Source organism: Coturnix japonica, chromosome 1 (assembly GCF_001577835.2).
Source record: "Coturnix japonica isolate 7356 chromosome 1, Coturnix japonica 2.1, whole genome shotgun sequence".
Classification (NCBI taxonomy): Eukaryota; Metazoa; Chordata; class Aves; order Galliformes; family Phasianidae; genus Coturnix; species Coturnix japonica.
Genome location: NC_029516.1, coordinates 106,797,826 through 106,815,505, shown reverse-complemented (window position 1 = coordinate 106,815,505; position 17,680 = coordinate 106,797,826). Strand labels below are relative to the sequence as shown.

General features: G+C 39.9%; 1 protein-coding gene and 1 long non-coding RNA gene across 3 annotated transcripts in view; one reads left to right on the top strand and one right to left on the bottom strand.

Moving 5' to 3' along the window:
* Window positions 1–17,680, bottom strand: part of PHEX (phosphate regulating endopeptidase homolog X-linked) — a 95,729-nt gene that overhangs the window by 39,802 nt on the left and 38,247 nt on the right. The window contains exons 11-12 of the mRNA XM_015885420.2: window positions 16,116–16,244; window positions 12,685–12,786 (exon numbers count right to left, since the gene is read on the bottom strand). Of these exons, the coding sequence (XP_015740906.1) occupies window positions 12,685–12,786; window positions 16,116–16,244 (231 nt within the window). The remainder of the gene's footprint in view (window positions 1–12,684; window positions 12,787–16,115; window positions 16,245–17,680) is intronic.
* LOC107324988 overlaps window positions 1–17,680 on the top strand; it is a 183,359-nt gene that overhangs the window by 161,305 nt on the left and 4,374 nt on the right. For both annotated transcript variants that reach the window (XR_001559598.2, XR_004305435.1), the window contains exons 4-5: window positions 6,135–6,221; window positions 6,338–6,427. This is a non-coding gene — a long non-coding RNA (uncharacterized LOC107324988). The remainder of the gene's footprint in view (window positions 1–6,134; window positions 6,222–6,337; window positions 6,428–17,680) is intronic.

Sequence of the window (17,680 nt, the reverse complement as noted above, 5' to 3'; positions counted from 1 at the left end):
CCCCGATAGGATTAGAAGTATGTTTAAAAGATCAGCCTTCCAGGAAGTGTGCACATGCACGGGCAAAACAAATGAAATGTGACAAATTTACAGGAACCAAGAATGTGGTAACTGCACATGAATCCATCATAAATGCATCACGCACAACATTTTATTGTTTAAAGGCTCATTTGATTTCTCTCACTAGTTTGCATATTAAGTAACCACATGTACAGGAAGAAAAGGATTGATGGGGCATTTCCTCCAAGTACTGTTCAATACTAAGCATAGCTTAGGCTGTTGGGTAGCTTGAGGAAACTCATCTCCTAGGACTTCCTCTCCCATCACTGAAAGTGAGAGGCTCTTGCAGGGGGTGATGCACTGCAGCAGCAAACTATGGAGTAATTCATAATAACAGTTTTCTACACAAGCAGCTAGGAACAGTCCCCAATGCAGAAGACCTGGTGGGCAGCTACTCCCTCCACCAATGATTATGCAAAGAAGATCTACCACTGACATCTGCACAGTGGAGATTTTATCATGAATGTGTCTTTTTGTCATGATGTGAACACCACAGATCACTTTCCTACAGAGACAAAGCAACAAAAGGCCTTTCACTCTTAACAACTTGCTTAGGCAGAAACAAACACCTGTTTCAGCTCATCACTCAAGTCTAGTCAAATTTTCACTTGACACCAAATGGTTTGTGAGATCTCAGAGTGCATTTTTTGCCCATCAGAGTCAAACTCTGTTACTTTGTAGGCCTGCTAGTGACACAAAGTGCCAAAACTTGATGTAATATAAATAAATAAACAAAAATCTCTATGTGTCTCACTCCCAACAAAATTTCATGAGTCTAACACAGGTCTTCTGTATACCAACTTGGCTCACCATAAGTTTGTGAAGATCATTTTCAAGTTTTAAAAATTAAACAAACAAACAAACGAACAAACAAAAATACAAAGCATTAATACAATTACGTTTTGCTGAAAAAATAGCATGAACTACTTTTTGAAAGCTAAAATCATTCACAGCAAAGTAATTTTCCATTTAATTACAAAGATTAATTCAGCCTTTATGTATGATTCTGGTCTTTTCATTTGTCACTGAAAACAGATGATTCAAGAACCATCTGGTAAAATTGCTGTATAAATATCACAGGTTTTATGTATAGAAAAAATGGGAAAATAGTGATGGATCTTGGTAACCAAGAGAAAATTTCCATCGTGGAGTTAACTAAACTACTACAAATATCAATAGGATGTGATCCACTGACTTGAGTGGCAGCTGGACTGGGCACATCTTAATGAAGTATTTTATTTGGCAATATATGCTTACTCCTAATATCCGCTATCACAATAATATTATTACTATCCATAAAGCTACAAGCACCTAAAAGTTGAGTAGGAAAGCCATGCACAGAAACAAATCAGGAAAAAAATAATTCATGTCACAGTATCACTCTTTTCTGCCCTAAGACCCTTCTGGTTCTGGCTCTTTGGAAGGCAAAGACTCAATTGCTGGTTCAAGCACTGTGATGCTGACGTCAATGGAATTAAGTTTTCCGTTTTAACTCATCCTGCATTGAAATTTTATCAAAAGAACCAAACTAAATAACAGAAAATCTGAAATAGTATGACTTTTATAAATGTACAAATTCACTGCAGTATTTTGACAAGCACAACACCTTAGTTCAGTGCAGCAGTATAATTATTATACCTTCTCATATTTTCTCCTACCACCTTGGTTCCAGACTCACTCTACTGACAGCTATGCTTTAATTCTACTAAGAATTCCATTGTTTTGTTTTAATTCCATTTCCATTTTGTAACCTCTGTATGACAATTATAATGAATCTATTCTTTTATGAACAGAACATTATATATGACAGACATGAATGCTGTCTTCCATGAACAGAACTACAGCTCTGTAAATTAAAGGCATTTCATAAAGCAAATATCTTCCTCTATGGCTGCACAATACATAAATGATTAGAGGTATTCTTTTCACAGTTTTGAATGAGAGTTTTAGTTTGACTTCATTGGATCAACAAGAGAGCCAATTATACGCTCAAAACCTTAAAACAGTTTGTTATATCCCAATCTAACAAGCACAATAGCAACAAAAAGATCTGAAATGATGAACATGGAAAAGCCTGAGCAACTGTTTGGAAAAACATAAGAATCTCAGACAACCCTTGGCCAATGAGAATTTTAAAAAGCAAAGGCTACAGAGGGTAGATTTCTTGCTTCTCTATCGACTGTAATTGAAAGCTTTTGTTTACAGGTAGAAAGATTCAGAGGGCTGAAGAGGAGGTTGGGGTGGCAGTAATGATTACATCTGGCTTTAAATCTGAAATATTATCCCCAGATTAGGAGCAGCTGCCAGCAGTAGTAGTTCTGTTTGCAGCTGGGGATTCCAAATTTTGGTCAGCCAGAGACCTTCATCTCCCCATCCCTTCAGCTCAGCTTCACAATAAAGAAAACTGGAATGATGATACTTGCTTTGTGCATCGAGCAGAGTAAACAAATTTTAGTCTTCTTCCAATCTAGACAAAATCTCAGAAGCATAAAGGATACTCCAAGTTAAACAAGTAAAACAATAGATTTATCTACTCAGATTTCAGCTTTGGTGTTCTGCAATGCTTTTTTTCCTTTCTATCTATCTATCTATCTATCTATCTATCTATCTATCTATCTATCTATCTATCTATCATTTATTTATTTTTAAATGAGTAGAGACTAACCCCATGATTTGACCAGAACAAGTAAGCAAGGGCTACAACATGTGCCTGTGGATGCATATGCCCAAGCACCCTTGGTAACCATACGCAGCTCTGTGATACACTGCTGAAGGGAGGTTGTAGTGAGCTGGTGTCAGTCTCTTCTCTCATGTAACTGGTGATAAAACTAGAGGGAATGGCTTCAATCTGCACCAGGGCAGTGGAATGGGCTGGACCCTGGAGGTGTTCAAGGAATGTTTGGATATTGTGTTGATGGGCATGGCTTAGTGAGAACTATTGGTGATAGGTGGATGGCTGGACTGGGTGATCCTGTGGGTCTTTTCCAACGTTGGTGATTCTATGATTCTATGATTCTATAACTTCTGAGGGTGCCCACTGTCTGCTGTGTCTGGATTCTCTGTGGCAGGGTGTCTCCTTCCAGTGCCATATTCCTGGGAAGAGCCGCTAGCAGGGGCAAGGGACAAAAGGAATGGGTTCAGACTGCACCAACAGATGCTCTCCAAGGCATCTCTCAGGCATGATTTGGGGGACAGAACACCCTGGGAACCACTCCTGACAGTTGCACCCAGGTTTAATTGCCTCCACAGCATATCCTTCCTTGCTTATCACCTCATAACACATTCTGGAAAGTACAACATGTTTCAGATAAAGAAAAACACTACCTCAGAAACATACAATTCTGCCTTTATATTATTTCTGACCTGCCAAGCCTGGTAAAACCCATACAGAATAGTAATTATGCCTTAGAAAAAACAAATGGGCCTGAAGAACACATATTGGCCATGTGATTTCAGTATACGGAATCCAATCACCCATGGTTAGGCCATAAGAAGCTGCTTCTCCTGAGAGATTCAGGGAAAATATCTTATTTTCATTCATCTGTAGGTCAGCACAGCTGTGGTAAGTAGCAAAAGAATTAGTTAACACCAAAGCATGACTATCCAAAGCTCCTATATGAATTTTAAGAGTCACTGGGTTTTCAGCAGAGCTGGGTTTACACTTATGGATCAGAAGGAAGGACGGCAAGCAGATATGCACCCTGACAGCCTGTGTGAGGCCCAGATGCAGCATCATGTCATCATGACAGCAGTGACAAGTCCACCCCAGTGAGTGCATTCCAATGTTGTATGCCCCCTAAAACACCATAGGACCAATTAGGGTATGAATTCACAGATGTGCGTGCAGGTAGCCAGGGCCTCCTCCACTTGGATTTCCAGCAAGCCAGAAACAAAAATGTTCTGCTCTGGAGGCACAGGCCATCGTTAGCATCATGCTGGTAGGTTTATACCCCTGGAGTATGCTGCTAAACTGCCTTCAGCATGGCTCTGTAGCTCATGTAACTGAGTTGAACTTAGCCACATCCTTAGTACTTCAGAACACTGTTCTTCCTCAAGCCATTGTTTATTTTCAGGCACTTCTCCTTGTTTTCCAAGCCAATTGTTTAATTTTTTTCATTAAACAAAAAAAAAGACAAACAACAAAATCACCCTCACGATCAAGAACAATGACAGCAACAACAACAACAAAAAAACCCCTGTATCTGTCCTTTGAAATTGCATCAGATATTCTCACCAAATGCTTTTTGAACCAGAGTCCTGAGGATCTGCAGTGCAAAAAAAGCAAAGGCCACCTCTGAACTGCTTTGGCACATTAGCAAGCTGCAGAAATTATATTGCATTTCTTACAGAAACTCCTACCTGGACTCGCTTGTCTGCTCACCCCTTGTGTTCCCCATCAGCCAGCCAGCACTCCCACTGCTATGCCATCTCTTGCTAGAAACACCCACCTTGCTGCTATAGCTTTTCTGCTGTTTTTGTTTTAGCTCTGGGGAAAGAGCAGGTTTAACAAAAAGCACTGTGCTGCCTGACAAAATAAAAGTCCCCAAGGCCCTGTTGTGCTGAAGAGATCTCAAGAACTGAGTGCTGCAGAATCCTCCGTGAGGACCAGCCCAGGCACAGGGGAAGGGCAGGCAAGCTCTCTTCACATCGCAGCTGTATGGAATATGTTTGCTACAGTGTTTCTTCTGGCAATTTACTCAGCAAAATGCTGAATAACCTGCTCCATAGAGGGATAACTTCTGACGTTAGCCTCTTTGTGCATCATTTAGCATCATCATATAATATCATTTAATATTTTCAAGTTTGTGGAGCCACTTTTTTTTTTTTAAAGAACAGAGTGTGAAAATTTTCTAGCCACAAGTGAGCATCAGACTCACACATAGCTGAGATGACACAGCAGACTAGCCCCCTCATCCCTCTACTCTAGCCTCCTGGTCCTCATTTCAGTTTTTAACACAACTTTGGTTGGCTCAGAACTTGAAGATTTCCCTCTCTTTGTAGAGAAATTCCTTCAGCCTGGTGCCTTGACAATCAGTACTGCAACAATTGTGCCACTACCAGTCGTCCATGCCATGTAAAAAAAGCAGATGTGTATACAGAAACGATGGCTGAAATATATAGAAAAAGAAAAGCATAGGCAGAAAATGATGTTTTTTACTCGAAACCAAATCTCTCTCTATTCTAAGCCTTTGCACACTTTATATTCAAATCAATTACAATTATGCCTCAGAATCCATTACTGGTCAGCTGGAGGACTATAATATCTGTGTAACTGTTCCTCTATGGAAGGTGATTTTACTTGGTAAAATAACAAAAGCAGTAAAAGTTAAACTGTCTGAGACTTCCAGGGGTGATGAAAGACTTCTTGCCCTTTGGAAGAATGAAGCTGCCTTTTGACATATCAGTGCTTTTATGTTGCACTTCCGGCACAAAAGCTCCAGATTCACCCCTGTCCCTGAGTGGCTGCAGGTGTCCGTCTGCCACTCCATCTCCCTCTCTGCATTTCAGCCATGCCATTTGTCACAGGTGTTTTGATGTCATGCACCCATTCGGGCCTTACACAGTTGTGGCAGAGTCTGAAAAATGACAGCTGCAAGATCGGGGTTAAATACAATTTCCTCTCTCTTCACCTGTTTTCCACTATCTGTTTGCACGGTGCTCAGGTTATTAATGGAACTGACATCCCTGCACAACTGAGTGAGCAGTAGCAGCAGCCAGATAACAAGGGAGAAGCTGACAGCAGCGATCTAACCCCAGAGATAAGAGATAAGCAAACATGCCATGGCTATTAGTTTCAGCTCTGGCCAAGGGAGAAGAACATCTCCTGTGGTTACCGAGCAGAAAAGCCCAGTCCTCCAGAGAAGGTTAAATTAAATTTGGAAGGTGAGAGAGATTATTCTTTGAGTTCAAAAAATTAAAGTTTGTGATAGCAAACAAACATTTGACTTAAAAAAAAAAAAAAAAGAAAATCACTTGTTAATCTGATGGAAAGTGAAGATTTATTTTTGTTTGGGGAATAGAACGAGGACACTTACACTGAAGAGAAAGTGTCTTTCATTCTCTTTATTTTCCAGGTGAAAAATGTTACCCTGAATGTTGGCATTTTCCATACAGCTATCTGAGGGACAGTGAGATATTCTGCCATGCATATTCCAGATCAGGTAAGTAGAGTTAGATTTTCAAACTTCTTGTGTCATTTCTGAGCTATATGGTATTTATCTGACTTCCTGCTCCATCTCAACTTTGCCCTCTTCTCTTCCTATGTCCCTGCTCACAGTAGGATAAAGATGGGTTACATGCAACCACAGAACCGTAGGGGTTGGAAAGGACCTCTGGAGAATATCTATCTAGTGCAGCCCCCATGAAGGTAAGCTCCTGGAAATACCTGTAGAGCCCAAGAGAGCTGCAGACATGTAGGAAAAGAGTTAGTATGTGACTGTCTTTTATGAACTTCATGTTTCAACTGTATCAGGAGAGTTTCTCATTGCTCCCTGCAATGAAACTGCTACAGCAGAGGCAAGACCTGAAATTTTCACATCAAAGCACTTATCCAGACAGAGACTACCCTCATTTCAGAGACATAAGTTCCACAAAGGACAAGTATAGCCAGGGCTGAACTAGCATTAAGTGTGCTTTCCCATTTAAAAATGACAGTGTTGTTGTAAGAAGATCTGAATAAAAATTGGTGGCAAAAAACAGGAAATTAGGAAGTGAGAGCTTCTGTTGGCTTTTGAAGGGAAATAGAGTGTTCAAGTGCAATTAAAGCCCTTGGAAATTTTTCCCTTTTCCTCCTTCTGAAATAAGTCTGGCAGCTCTGAAGCAGACTTACGGCTCTTTGTGAAGTCTTTGAGATTCTTGAAACAATAATATAAAATCATCTTAAAAGAACCAGTGAAAAGTGTCTTGGGATTTTCTGTTTAGGTACTCTATCTCCCTCCCTTACAAAGTGCTATTCTGTCAGCCCTGCGCTGGCCTTCCTTCCTGAAAAAGGCTACTTGAGATGCGAGAGGCACTGGGATGCGGATGGTTCCTCTGTGATATTTTGCATTCTTTTTCAAGGGGTGGGTCCACAGACCTCACAAGATACACAGGCTCATTTTTCTTTCTGCAGAGCACCCACTGACCATTCTCAAGACTGGATGCTTCATCACCTTTGTGCAAAATTAACATGGCATTAGGCCAAGATTAATTTCAGCTCCCAAAGCTGTGGTGCCTGGCCTTTTTGTCCAAGTATGCAGCAGATGTTAATGGAAAGTTGTTTTTCAGAACTGTATTCAGTGCGTGCCCTAAACAGTCTATTTGAATAAATGCAGGAGGCTCTATTCTCTCAGCATGTATTGCTGTGCCAGGGCTATACATAAACAAGCATGAACATGAGAAAAGAACAGAGAATGATTCTCTGATTTCCCCACTGTAAGAATGGAGGAGGAGCAGAGGACATTTTCCAGACAAACAAGAGGAGATTCTCCCTCACAGAGAGCACAGTGAGGCAGTGGAACTCTGCCATGGGAAGCTGTCGATGATAACATTTGTCGTGGGTTCAGAAAATCACCAGACAAACTCACAAGAGAAAACAAAACAAAACAAAACAAAACAAATAAATAAAAATACACCACTTCTGGCAACAGAGCAGCAGATTGTCACAGGCAGGGAGAGTATAGTGAGAATGCACCCCTTTGTGCTTGCCCTGTCCTTCTGTTCATCTCCAGACATCTGCTACTGTTTGGCCACTGTCCGAGCCAAACATCGGACCACTGGTTGGAGCAGTAGGGCCATCATGTTCTCAGTGAAATCACCCAAACATGAAAAGACAGTGACTATGGAGAACTGGGAAAGATGATAGGGGCTCATTTAATTGACCAGAAGGCTAGATACAGGCAGGAAGATCCAGATGACAAATGAATGTCTTGTATGGGGTAACACACGGACAAGTACCTCCTCTAAAGCACCTATAGAGGAGCACCTATATTGTTCAGACTTGCACAGATAGCTCTTGAATTACAGAGGGCTGATGGTCTAAATTACATTGGGGGTTTAGCTGCAGCTCTCTGGCGCAGCAGAACTGTAGGCTAAACTAAGGTATCTAACACTGCCTGAGAGAGACACCTATAGTAAGGCACTGTCCTTATATTTTTGCTTCTTTTGCCTTGGTGTTCAGAGAGAGTTGCAAACAGAACATGTGTTGCGTATATGACTTCCTTAGAGAGAAATAAAGCCAAGGAGAGGCAAGTTCAGTGGGCAAAAAATGATTGCACAGTGACACTGGGATTTGTGCTCCATGACCTAAAGAGGTTAACAAAGTTACAGAAAAAAACTTATTACAGAAAAACAAGACTTTTTTTTTTTTTTTTTTTTGGCTTGTCATCCGTTCTTTAAAACAGTATTGCAAAGCAAAAAAACAAAACAACAAAACACCAGCCCAACTTCCTACAGTGCAGGCTATTTGCAAACCTTCAGAAAACAGGCCTTTGTGTAAATGTCTATTTTTTAAGCTCCCAGTAAACCAAGAACAAGGGGCATTTCGGGAGGGGGGGGGGGGGGAGGGGTCGCCTTAATGTAATTAATAAGAAAAAAAGGCTCCTGCTGCTCAAGGAAAGGAATAACTTTACATCTCAGTGGTGAGCTTCCACTGAATTATGCTCTGAAGAGCAGCAGCAGTAAATTACTGTTTCAAAGATGAAAGCCCCAATCATATCAATGTCACATCAATGGCGTTTCAGTTGTGGGCTCTCTCTTTTCCCTGTGACCTACCATAACAAGATATGGCTTCCAGTGCTATTTGGCCAAGAGAGCTTCTGCAGTCATCTGCATCCTCATGGTTAGGGAGACAAAAGCCTGCCCTTCCATCCTCAGCCACCACCCATCTCGGAGGCTGCAGGGTGGCTGAGAGTCTTCCAGTGCCCAGGCAGCAGAGGAGGCATCTCTCTGCTTGGATGCTGCAGCTTGCAGACTGCCTACATGAACACTCTAACCAGAGACACACTTAGGCCCTCACTATGTGAATAATTTTATCTTCTCCTCAAATGTGAACAAAAACACAGGGTCCTTGCAACAGAGGCTAAAAGAGCAAACATCTTTCCTTCTTCTTTTTTTTTTTTTTATTTTTTTATATTTCCATTAAAAATTTGGAAGGTTAACAGCCATAGTTTAAGAAATTCGGGTGATAGTCAACTACACAGCAGAAAAGCAAAGCTAATAAAGCACAGAGGCAGGACAGGGCAGAAAGCAGAGCATCGCGGCAAAGTGCTCTTCTGCGGCAAGGAACTGCTTTGGAAGCAGCGTGAGCTCCATCCAGAGAATTAGGTGAGAACTGCACGGGAATCAGATACCTCAGCTTGCCGGTACCCGTGCAAGACTGGCTCTCAGATGGGCTGGTTTCAATTTGTCTTTCGATCACAGAGAAAGAGGAAGAAAGTGACAATAGGGGGGAAAGTAGTAGTTTTCTTAGTATATTCTATTACAGAAGGAAAGCCAAACCTTACCTCCGAAGTTAACAGTGACTAAAGGAATGGTTCTCAGAAATCAAATATTGCAAGAAAAATGTTTCCTATGTCACGTGGACTTGTTGATTTGATCCTTTCAATGCATTTTAGGCGCGCCAAATTAAAGTGAACAGATAGTACTGGGTGTCAATCTGAGCAACTGAACATAACAGACACATCAAGTCATAGGCACAAAGCACTTCAGTAGTAAAATGGAGCTAACAGAATGCCTGGAGCACAAATCAAGCATTGATTCTATCTGAAAGACTTTTCTATGTCCTTTAGAGGCTGATGGTCCCTCTGAGTGCAAAGCAACAGGCTGCCAGCAGGTCCAGCATTGGCCATGTGCAAGCTGGGGATCAGTCAGCCAACAGGCAGCAGTCAAAACGTAAGACTGTGACTACCCCTGTTGGAGAGGATTTGCTGTTTATTTTCTTTAAAGCTCATTTAAAGTCATTTGCATGACAGTGTTGTGATCTGATGATACAATCAGCAGAAGGAACAAAAAAGACACCTGAGAAGAGCTACTCTTCCAAGGAGGCTCACTGCGCATGCATCCGGATCCTGCACTGATCTTATTCCTCTCTCAGGAAACGGGCAGAAAGTTTGTTAAGGCCCAAACATTCCTGAAGTTAAAGGAAGGGCTAATGGCAAAATAATCAGTTCCCATGAAGGAGGTTTAGTAAACAAAAAACATGATTTATCTGCAGTTCCTCCTTTGACAGACACTGATGAAAATATGATAAAAGGCCAAGACATTCTTCATCTAACTAATAACTCTCTTTCTTTACTTAACAGATAACAATTGTAATGATTGGGTGCCATCTTTTGTTCTGGAAACAGAAACAAGCATGAGATGCTTGCACAAGACTTGAAATTCATTTCAAAGTAGAATATCACATACTCATATAAATACTTCCATGGACGCTTTATCAACCACAGAAAACTGGAACAGTTGTTTGATGTGTTGCTGGGCTCTGCCCAGCAATAATTGGCTAAAGTGCTACAGTTTGCCTACATAGAAGATCAAAGCTGAGTACCCTCTCTGGCCTTCTGTCTGAAAGACAGTGCCTCCAGCACCCCACTGTGCACTGTTATAACACTGTAATAACAACAACTACCTTGGTAACGCTCCAAAACAAAGAGTAAAATAATGAAAACCCCCAGGATCATGTAGCTTGCTCTTCTTCAACTCAAGAAAAAGATCTTCCTAATTTTCAAAATACTAGCACTCTCATACTGACAAATAAATATATCTTGTATAGATCTATATAGTAAAGTAATACTACTGCATTTGTTTCTTGTAAACAATCAAACAATTGTTACTCCAGCAGTCCTATTGTCTGTACTGTTCTGTTAAGGCATAAGTGTTTTAAAAATGGCTCATAGGATCTTAAGGATTAACAGATTTTGCAGGTTCTGTTTTATGATATATCACAGGTTTCTGCAGTGAATTATCTGGCTAAACAAGTAATGAATGCATTTCTTGAATTACAAACATGTCCATTTAAATGTTCCAGCACACATCCAATACAAATCATTAGCAATAAATAGTATTTAATAAACATGTACAAAGAGCATGCCTGGAAATCTACCAAAACGCCTCTATATTACTGCAGTTTCTAAATCATTACATTACCTTTGTGTCATACAACCTTGACCTCGTTCCTAGCACAGTAAACTATAAAATTGTTGTTCAAGTCAGTGGTAATGGATTTAAGCCATTTGATATTCAAAGTACTTTGGCACATAGTAGTTTTTTTTCATTGTGCAGCCTGAATTTACTTTGGCTTGCACTGCTCAGTCCAGACTCACCCCATTAACTTCAGAAACTTAACTGAGATGCCTAATTCAGGACCAAGTACTGTAAGCTTCCAACATGTGCCATTGCCACCTACAAAAGATCAAACTTAACTTCTGAACCTATCCTTTTCTAAGGATGGAAAAGAGAGAGCTATAAAGAGTTTATTAGTTTGTGGCAATTCTTGTATCATTTCTCTGCGAGAAGGAAGTCAGCAAATTTTTAACACAACAGTTAAGTAGATCACTGGCTAGGAAATCAACATTTGATTTATAATAGAAAATCTTCCTGCTTGTAGTCTGTGTCAAATTCGTCAAATATCTAAATTAAAGTTCATTATGTTTCTATGGGTTTTTCTAGTAAACAAACAAGCATCACAGCCAGTAAGAAATAATAACTGCAGCCCATATGCCATCAGGTTAGGAAGAAATAAACTACATCTTACTATTCTTTACTCTCTGTAGAGTTTATTGGTCCATTTATGCAGCTGTATTTCATTTGTGCATCTGTGCAGGGCACCACTGTAAAAAAAGTTAATGGGTTGTGTATGGAATTTAAACCTTTCTACTGATGAAGTGTCTGAACAGCCTTTTCAACAAAATCAACAAAAGTTCCATGAAGTCTGTATTTGTTTTCAAACCAAAACAGCAGAATTTTAATTCCAGCCTAGTGAGTAGAAAAGCTGCACTTGCCTGTCACTGCATTCAGAGAGGATATTTACTAATTTTCTGATATCCCGCTGCCTCCTGCAAAAGGAGGCGGTCCTTCACATTTCCCTCTGCTCTGCTTTCTTTATGCCTCTCCTGTCTGCTGTCCTGGGGCAGAGTTCTGCATTTAGACATGTTCTGTTTCCCCCTATCACAAACCAATAGCAAGGATGGAGACCAGAAAGAGAGCTTTCAGTATTTCCTGCCTTCGCCTTTACCTCCTGAGTTTTACTGACACACCACTCAAAAGTGATCATAACAGGTAATGCCAGCCTTGACCATAGCACTCTGTAACTAGCTCTGTCAGGATGGGTGTTCAGCTGGGATGGTTGCCACAGTCCTGGAAGGTGGCTTTAGCATTAGGCCTTTCACCATGATGTAGGAGAAGGTATGAGATGTGGACAGTTCTTCCTTTCTTGGCTAAAGTCTCCGTTTCCACAGAAAACAACCCAGTAAGGCACAGGAAGTCTGAAACAAGCTCATAGCCTGTATCAGTCAGAGACAGACTGGGACAGATGGAGGCAAGGCAGGAAGAACAAGGTAACAGTAGGTAAGGTCTACAACATTCTGTTCTCCCTCAAGGCCAGTCTTCACTCTGATAGGACTTTACCCACCCTCCATTTATATTTATTACCTTCTCATGAGCCTTTCTTTTTGTTTCAGAGTCCATCCAGTCATTTTCTTTCTCTAACATGTCAATAAAGGCCCAGCGAATTCCTTCAGTCAGCTCTTCCATCTGAAAAACAGTTAGTAAATCTCTCCTCAATAAACAGCCATGGCGGGATCATTATAGGAAATGTTTCAGTGCCTGATGGACTTAGTAAAACCATGAATGATTTGAAATCAGACAGTCACCACTAGCAGTTCTTGAAGGTGGATTTATTCTCTTTTTCCAACCCTCAGACAATTCTTCTCAAAGCAAGTTTCTTCCTCTTTACATTACCTTCAATTGTACCACACAGGCTGCTGATCGTTTCGTGTCACGACTGTGAGAAAAGCTGCCTCAAAATCTTAAAGAAAAAATGAAATAAAACAACAACAACAACAACAAAACACTGGGAGAAAAGTGATTTGTGGAGATTTCCTTTCTGTCTCCTTGGTCCTAGATCACCAGTCCCTGCAGGAAGGAGCCAGCTGCAAAGTGTTTGCACAGATAAAGCCTTTTCTGTAGAGAGAGCATCTGTAGCATTGCTTAGTTTATGTCACACTGAGACATTCCTTACTAATACTGCCAAATAGCTGAATTTGGGCTGAAAGTATCATGATCCAAATACAAAGAAGTATTCAAATATTTAGCCAGTAAGTTGTGCTTACTGCAGGGAAGAGGCCGTGGCTTCTCTAATCTTGAACAGCAAGGAACAGCCTACATCTGTGCAAACCTGGGAGAACTCACAATCATTTTAGCTCTACTTCTTTGTGGCTTCTGTACAAACCGTAATTCAAAAACTATACAAAAACAGAAGCATGTCACAAGCAAGTGAAATAGTAGGAGTGTTCAGTAAGCATAAAGGCCAAGAAAACTATGGAATGAAGAGAGTCTGACAGCTAAGGGATGTGTTGCTTTGGTCTAAAGAGCAGAAATGTACTCACGCCTATGCATCTATTTGGCAGCACAAACCAGAAAAGTATAGGCTGTAACCTGCTTCTATTTGTATCAGAGAAGGAACCTTTACACAGATAACCCTGAAAACACTGTAAGAGTGAAGTATTTTGGAGGATTCAGTCGTTGACAGAGAGCTTCACCACAGGTCAGCCCAGAACTGAGACTGTACAAATCATGACTGACAACCACTGTATGAAGTTTTACTGGACCGCTATGTTATCAGTTATGTTACATTTAAAAAGAATGGAGATCTCACATACCAAGGTTTGGTGTAAGTTTATTCCTTAGATCTGGTAGCTTTGAAAAGTCATTAAGGTAGAGGCTAGATCCCAGAAATTAATGTGATCTTCAGCTGCATTGTCATCTATGTATCAGATGTGTATTTTAATTTGGAACTAATCTGTATTTGTGGTTGAGGTAGACAAAGCTTAGCAATGCACCTTAATTATTCATTTTTCCAACTCTTTTCAAAAAAACACTCATTTATTTTTAGCAACAGAACAGGACAACTGGAACAGATCTAGCCTTAAATATGACTAAACAGCCAACATTCACAGAAAACAGCATCCCAGGGAATAGGGTACCTTAAAGGTACTGATGACAGAGCACTGACTCAATTAACTTAGCGCACTAATGAGGTGAACTCCCTGTATTTGGAGGTTATGAGTTCAAACTCAAGCGCTACAGCTGGGCCCTGGTGTATAGTTAGGCTTTATGTACCAGCTGTAGCTGTGGGGGGCAGGAGGAGAAACCTATTCCTGCTATCAAAGCTATTACTGAAACTGCTCAGGCATAGCTGTAAGAAACACTGCAGGCACTCTGGGTTAGAAACAGTGCTATATTTAGACACAAATAATGTCTTTCCTGATAAAGGAAGAGGGAAATCTCTAAAGTATGAAATATCAGTCACAAAACATGGGGGAAAAATCCATATTGTCCATAACTCAGGATTTGCTTTTGATCCAGGACAAAAAGAAGAATAAAATAATAAAACCTGTACAAATAAGAGTGCTTCTCTCAAGGGTTTTCTCCGTGCTTAAGAAAAACAGAAATGAAAACCAGTGAAATGAAAATAATAACAACAGAAATGATAAACTTGAAAAGCAAATTTCTATAAGGACTGCAGCAAATTTTGCCTGCATCTAATTTTTTCTCCTTGTACAGCTTGCTATTAGTCTGAATGTTGTCTATACTATAAATGTTATTTGCATATCTTGCTATGGATGCCACTGTGAATTTAAACTTGATAAATTTTCAGATTCTTGGCCTGAAAGGAATTTGCATAGTAAGAAATATTTTAATTAGGTCATATTTCATCAGATAACCATTCTCTATTTCTGTCAGGTTTTCATCATTTTTCCTTGCATAAACAAACACAAAATAACAGATCATCCTCAGTAAAGTGTGTATTTCTTACAGTCTGTTTACACAGAGGTCACACTATCTAATACCCCAGAAATATTTTTGTGACTAAACTGCCAAATAGCACATTAAAAACTTGATAAAGAATCAGGAACTGAAAAGCTAGATCTCAGAGAGGAAACTCCAGCTGGAGGCAAGCAGGAAAAGAAATGCAGAGATGGAAATGTTTCAAATATTAGACAAGGCAAATGTTGGTCTGTCTAAAATGGAGTCCTTCCATAAGAAAACAGTCAAACTAAACAAAATCAAGTGAACTCAAGCTACTGAGCCAGGATTCTGCAGGACAATCACAGAGCTGCTGCGCCCAATGCATGACAGTCGTGTGTTTCTTAAATGCAGCTCCCATGTGCTAGGAGCTAAGCTCAAAAGCTAAATCAGTTGATTTCAAACTGATTGATGTCGGAAAATCAATAGCTTGAAAAGCAGACACTGTGAAACTCAGTGAGAAAATTATAATCTGAAAATAAGTCATAAATGATCATTAAGGGCAGTTAATCATTTGCATAATTTATTAAAGGAGGTGATAATGTAGTTGTGTTTGAAGTTTTACAGTGAGGATGAATATCCAGCTAAAAGCTATTCTCTGTAGTCAACAATGTGAAAGAATAATTTCTTTCACTATTGAGTAAAGTCCTCAGTTGAGTTTTCTCAGTTGTAGCACAGTCAGCCTTAAAAAGATTGGCCCTAAAGCAGAGCAAATGTGACCAGTCATTAACTGGTCAGTAAGAACTTTACTAAATTACCTTCAACTGAACCATTCCTCATCAATGCTCCCCCCTCTGCTTCTGCACAGTCTGGCTCATAATTTGTCATTATGCACACAAACTGTCTACACATTTACCTGAAGGGCCTCATGTGGAAAGATTGGGCAGTGACCAGATGGACAGAAACATGACATTTCTTTATGTTTGTTCTGTGTTCTCCTTGCTTTTTTTTCTTAATAAGTGAAGCACCTTTAAGAATACTGTCACTAGTGGTACACTTCTTTAACTTTGAGAGGATGAGGAAGCCACTTACTACAGATTTCTAAGAGGACTCACCATTTCTTTCTTGTCTTCTTGGAAATGGGCTTTCACAAACATCTTACCCACAACGTAAGGGAGTGCACTTTCAACTAAGTCCACACATTTGTCCCACTGAGGCATTAAAGAGGTTGTTCCATGGATCACCTGTTGGAAGCAATGCAGTAAGTCGTAACAGCATTTAAGCCTGCATCTACATTTCTTATGGTTGTCAAGTTAAATCATGCATGTCGAATAGTAACAAAACAAAAAACAAAAACAAAAAAGAAGCACAGCAATGATGTTTTATATTTTTTTCCATTTTTTTTAATGAGAATATAGAAACTGTATAGAAAAATCTTTTCAACCCCACTAAATAGCAGTAAAGTTTTAAACTGAGTATAATAGGAACAACTTAGAGGATTTTTTATGGGAAGGCATTCTCAGTTGCTAACTTTAGGCGAATTCTAGTATTCTTGTGTTTAGCGGATAGGCACATCCCTTTACAAGATGACCTGCTCTGAGATAAGTTTGTCTCACAAAATTCCCCTTTGAGCTACAGTAACAGTATGTTGTTATAGCAGTTTGTGTACTTAATAGCAGAATAGTGGCTAAATAGAGACTGCCAGGTCCTGATGATCCTACTGCATCATCACCTTCAAAAGAGAAATAGTCAAGAGCCACCAATGCACAAATGAACAGGGTAAAATGTAGCTTAAGCATGTTGCTACTTTGCTTTCCATTTGTGAATGTTGTTACTGTTGGCATTTACCAGATATGAGTAAATTTTTCTGGACAAAGGAGTTCAGCAAAAACAAAGTACTCAAGCAACGCAAAATGCAAAATGTGTACATGTAAGCAAAAAGCAAATGCAGCACTGATTCAGGAACTTTTTTAGTTCTTTTTTCAAGTTCAGAGAGTTCCCTTTCCACTTCAGGAATTTACTTGCCTTGTTCCACAAGAACAAGCAAAATCCCAGCTTAGTAGCTGTCACCTGCTGGTTGCATAATGGTGGGGTACAGTCGTCACCAGACTAGGTCAGGCAGGATAACATTTTGGCCTCTCACAGATTACATAGGCCTCCAAGCACTGCCCTAGTGTTTAACGGGCCTTTCCTTTTCCTAGTCTCCTCTTAGTCTCCTCCAAGATAAGATTTCTAGCAAAACTATTGGATTTGTTTGGAAAATTCCAGACTATCTTAACTCTCAGCTATTGAAGGTCAGCTATTTTGGTAGTTGGAAGACTGATTTTCTCCATCATATTGACTGTAATTAAGCTTAATCAATGACTCATACTTAAATACACCAGTGAATTGCATTTTCAAATGCTTTTTATTAATACAGTATGTGCTAATAGATTTTCAATGACAGAAAGAACACTTCTATAAGAAAACCACATTAGGTAAACTGATGCATAATAAGGTAATCGTTTCCTAAGCAGAGCCAAATTAGAAAATAAACTTCTTTTCCAAATCCTTCAATCTTCATATATAACACATCACTTTATTAAAAGAGAAAAAAAGGAAAAGAAAAATTCTCTCCAGTATCCATGCAAAACCACAATGAAAGTTTCTCCTGATGCAGAGTAACAAGGGGAGTCATAGA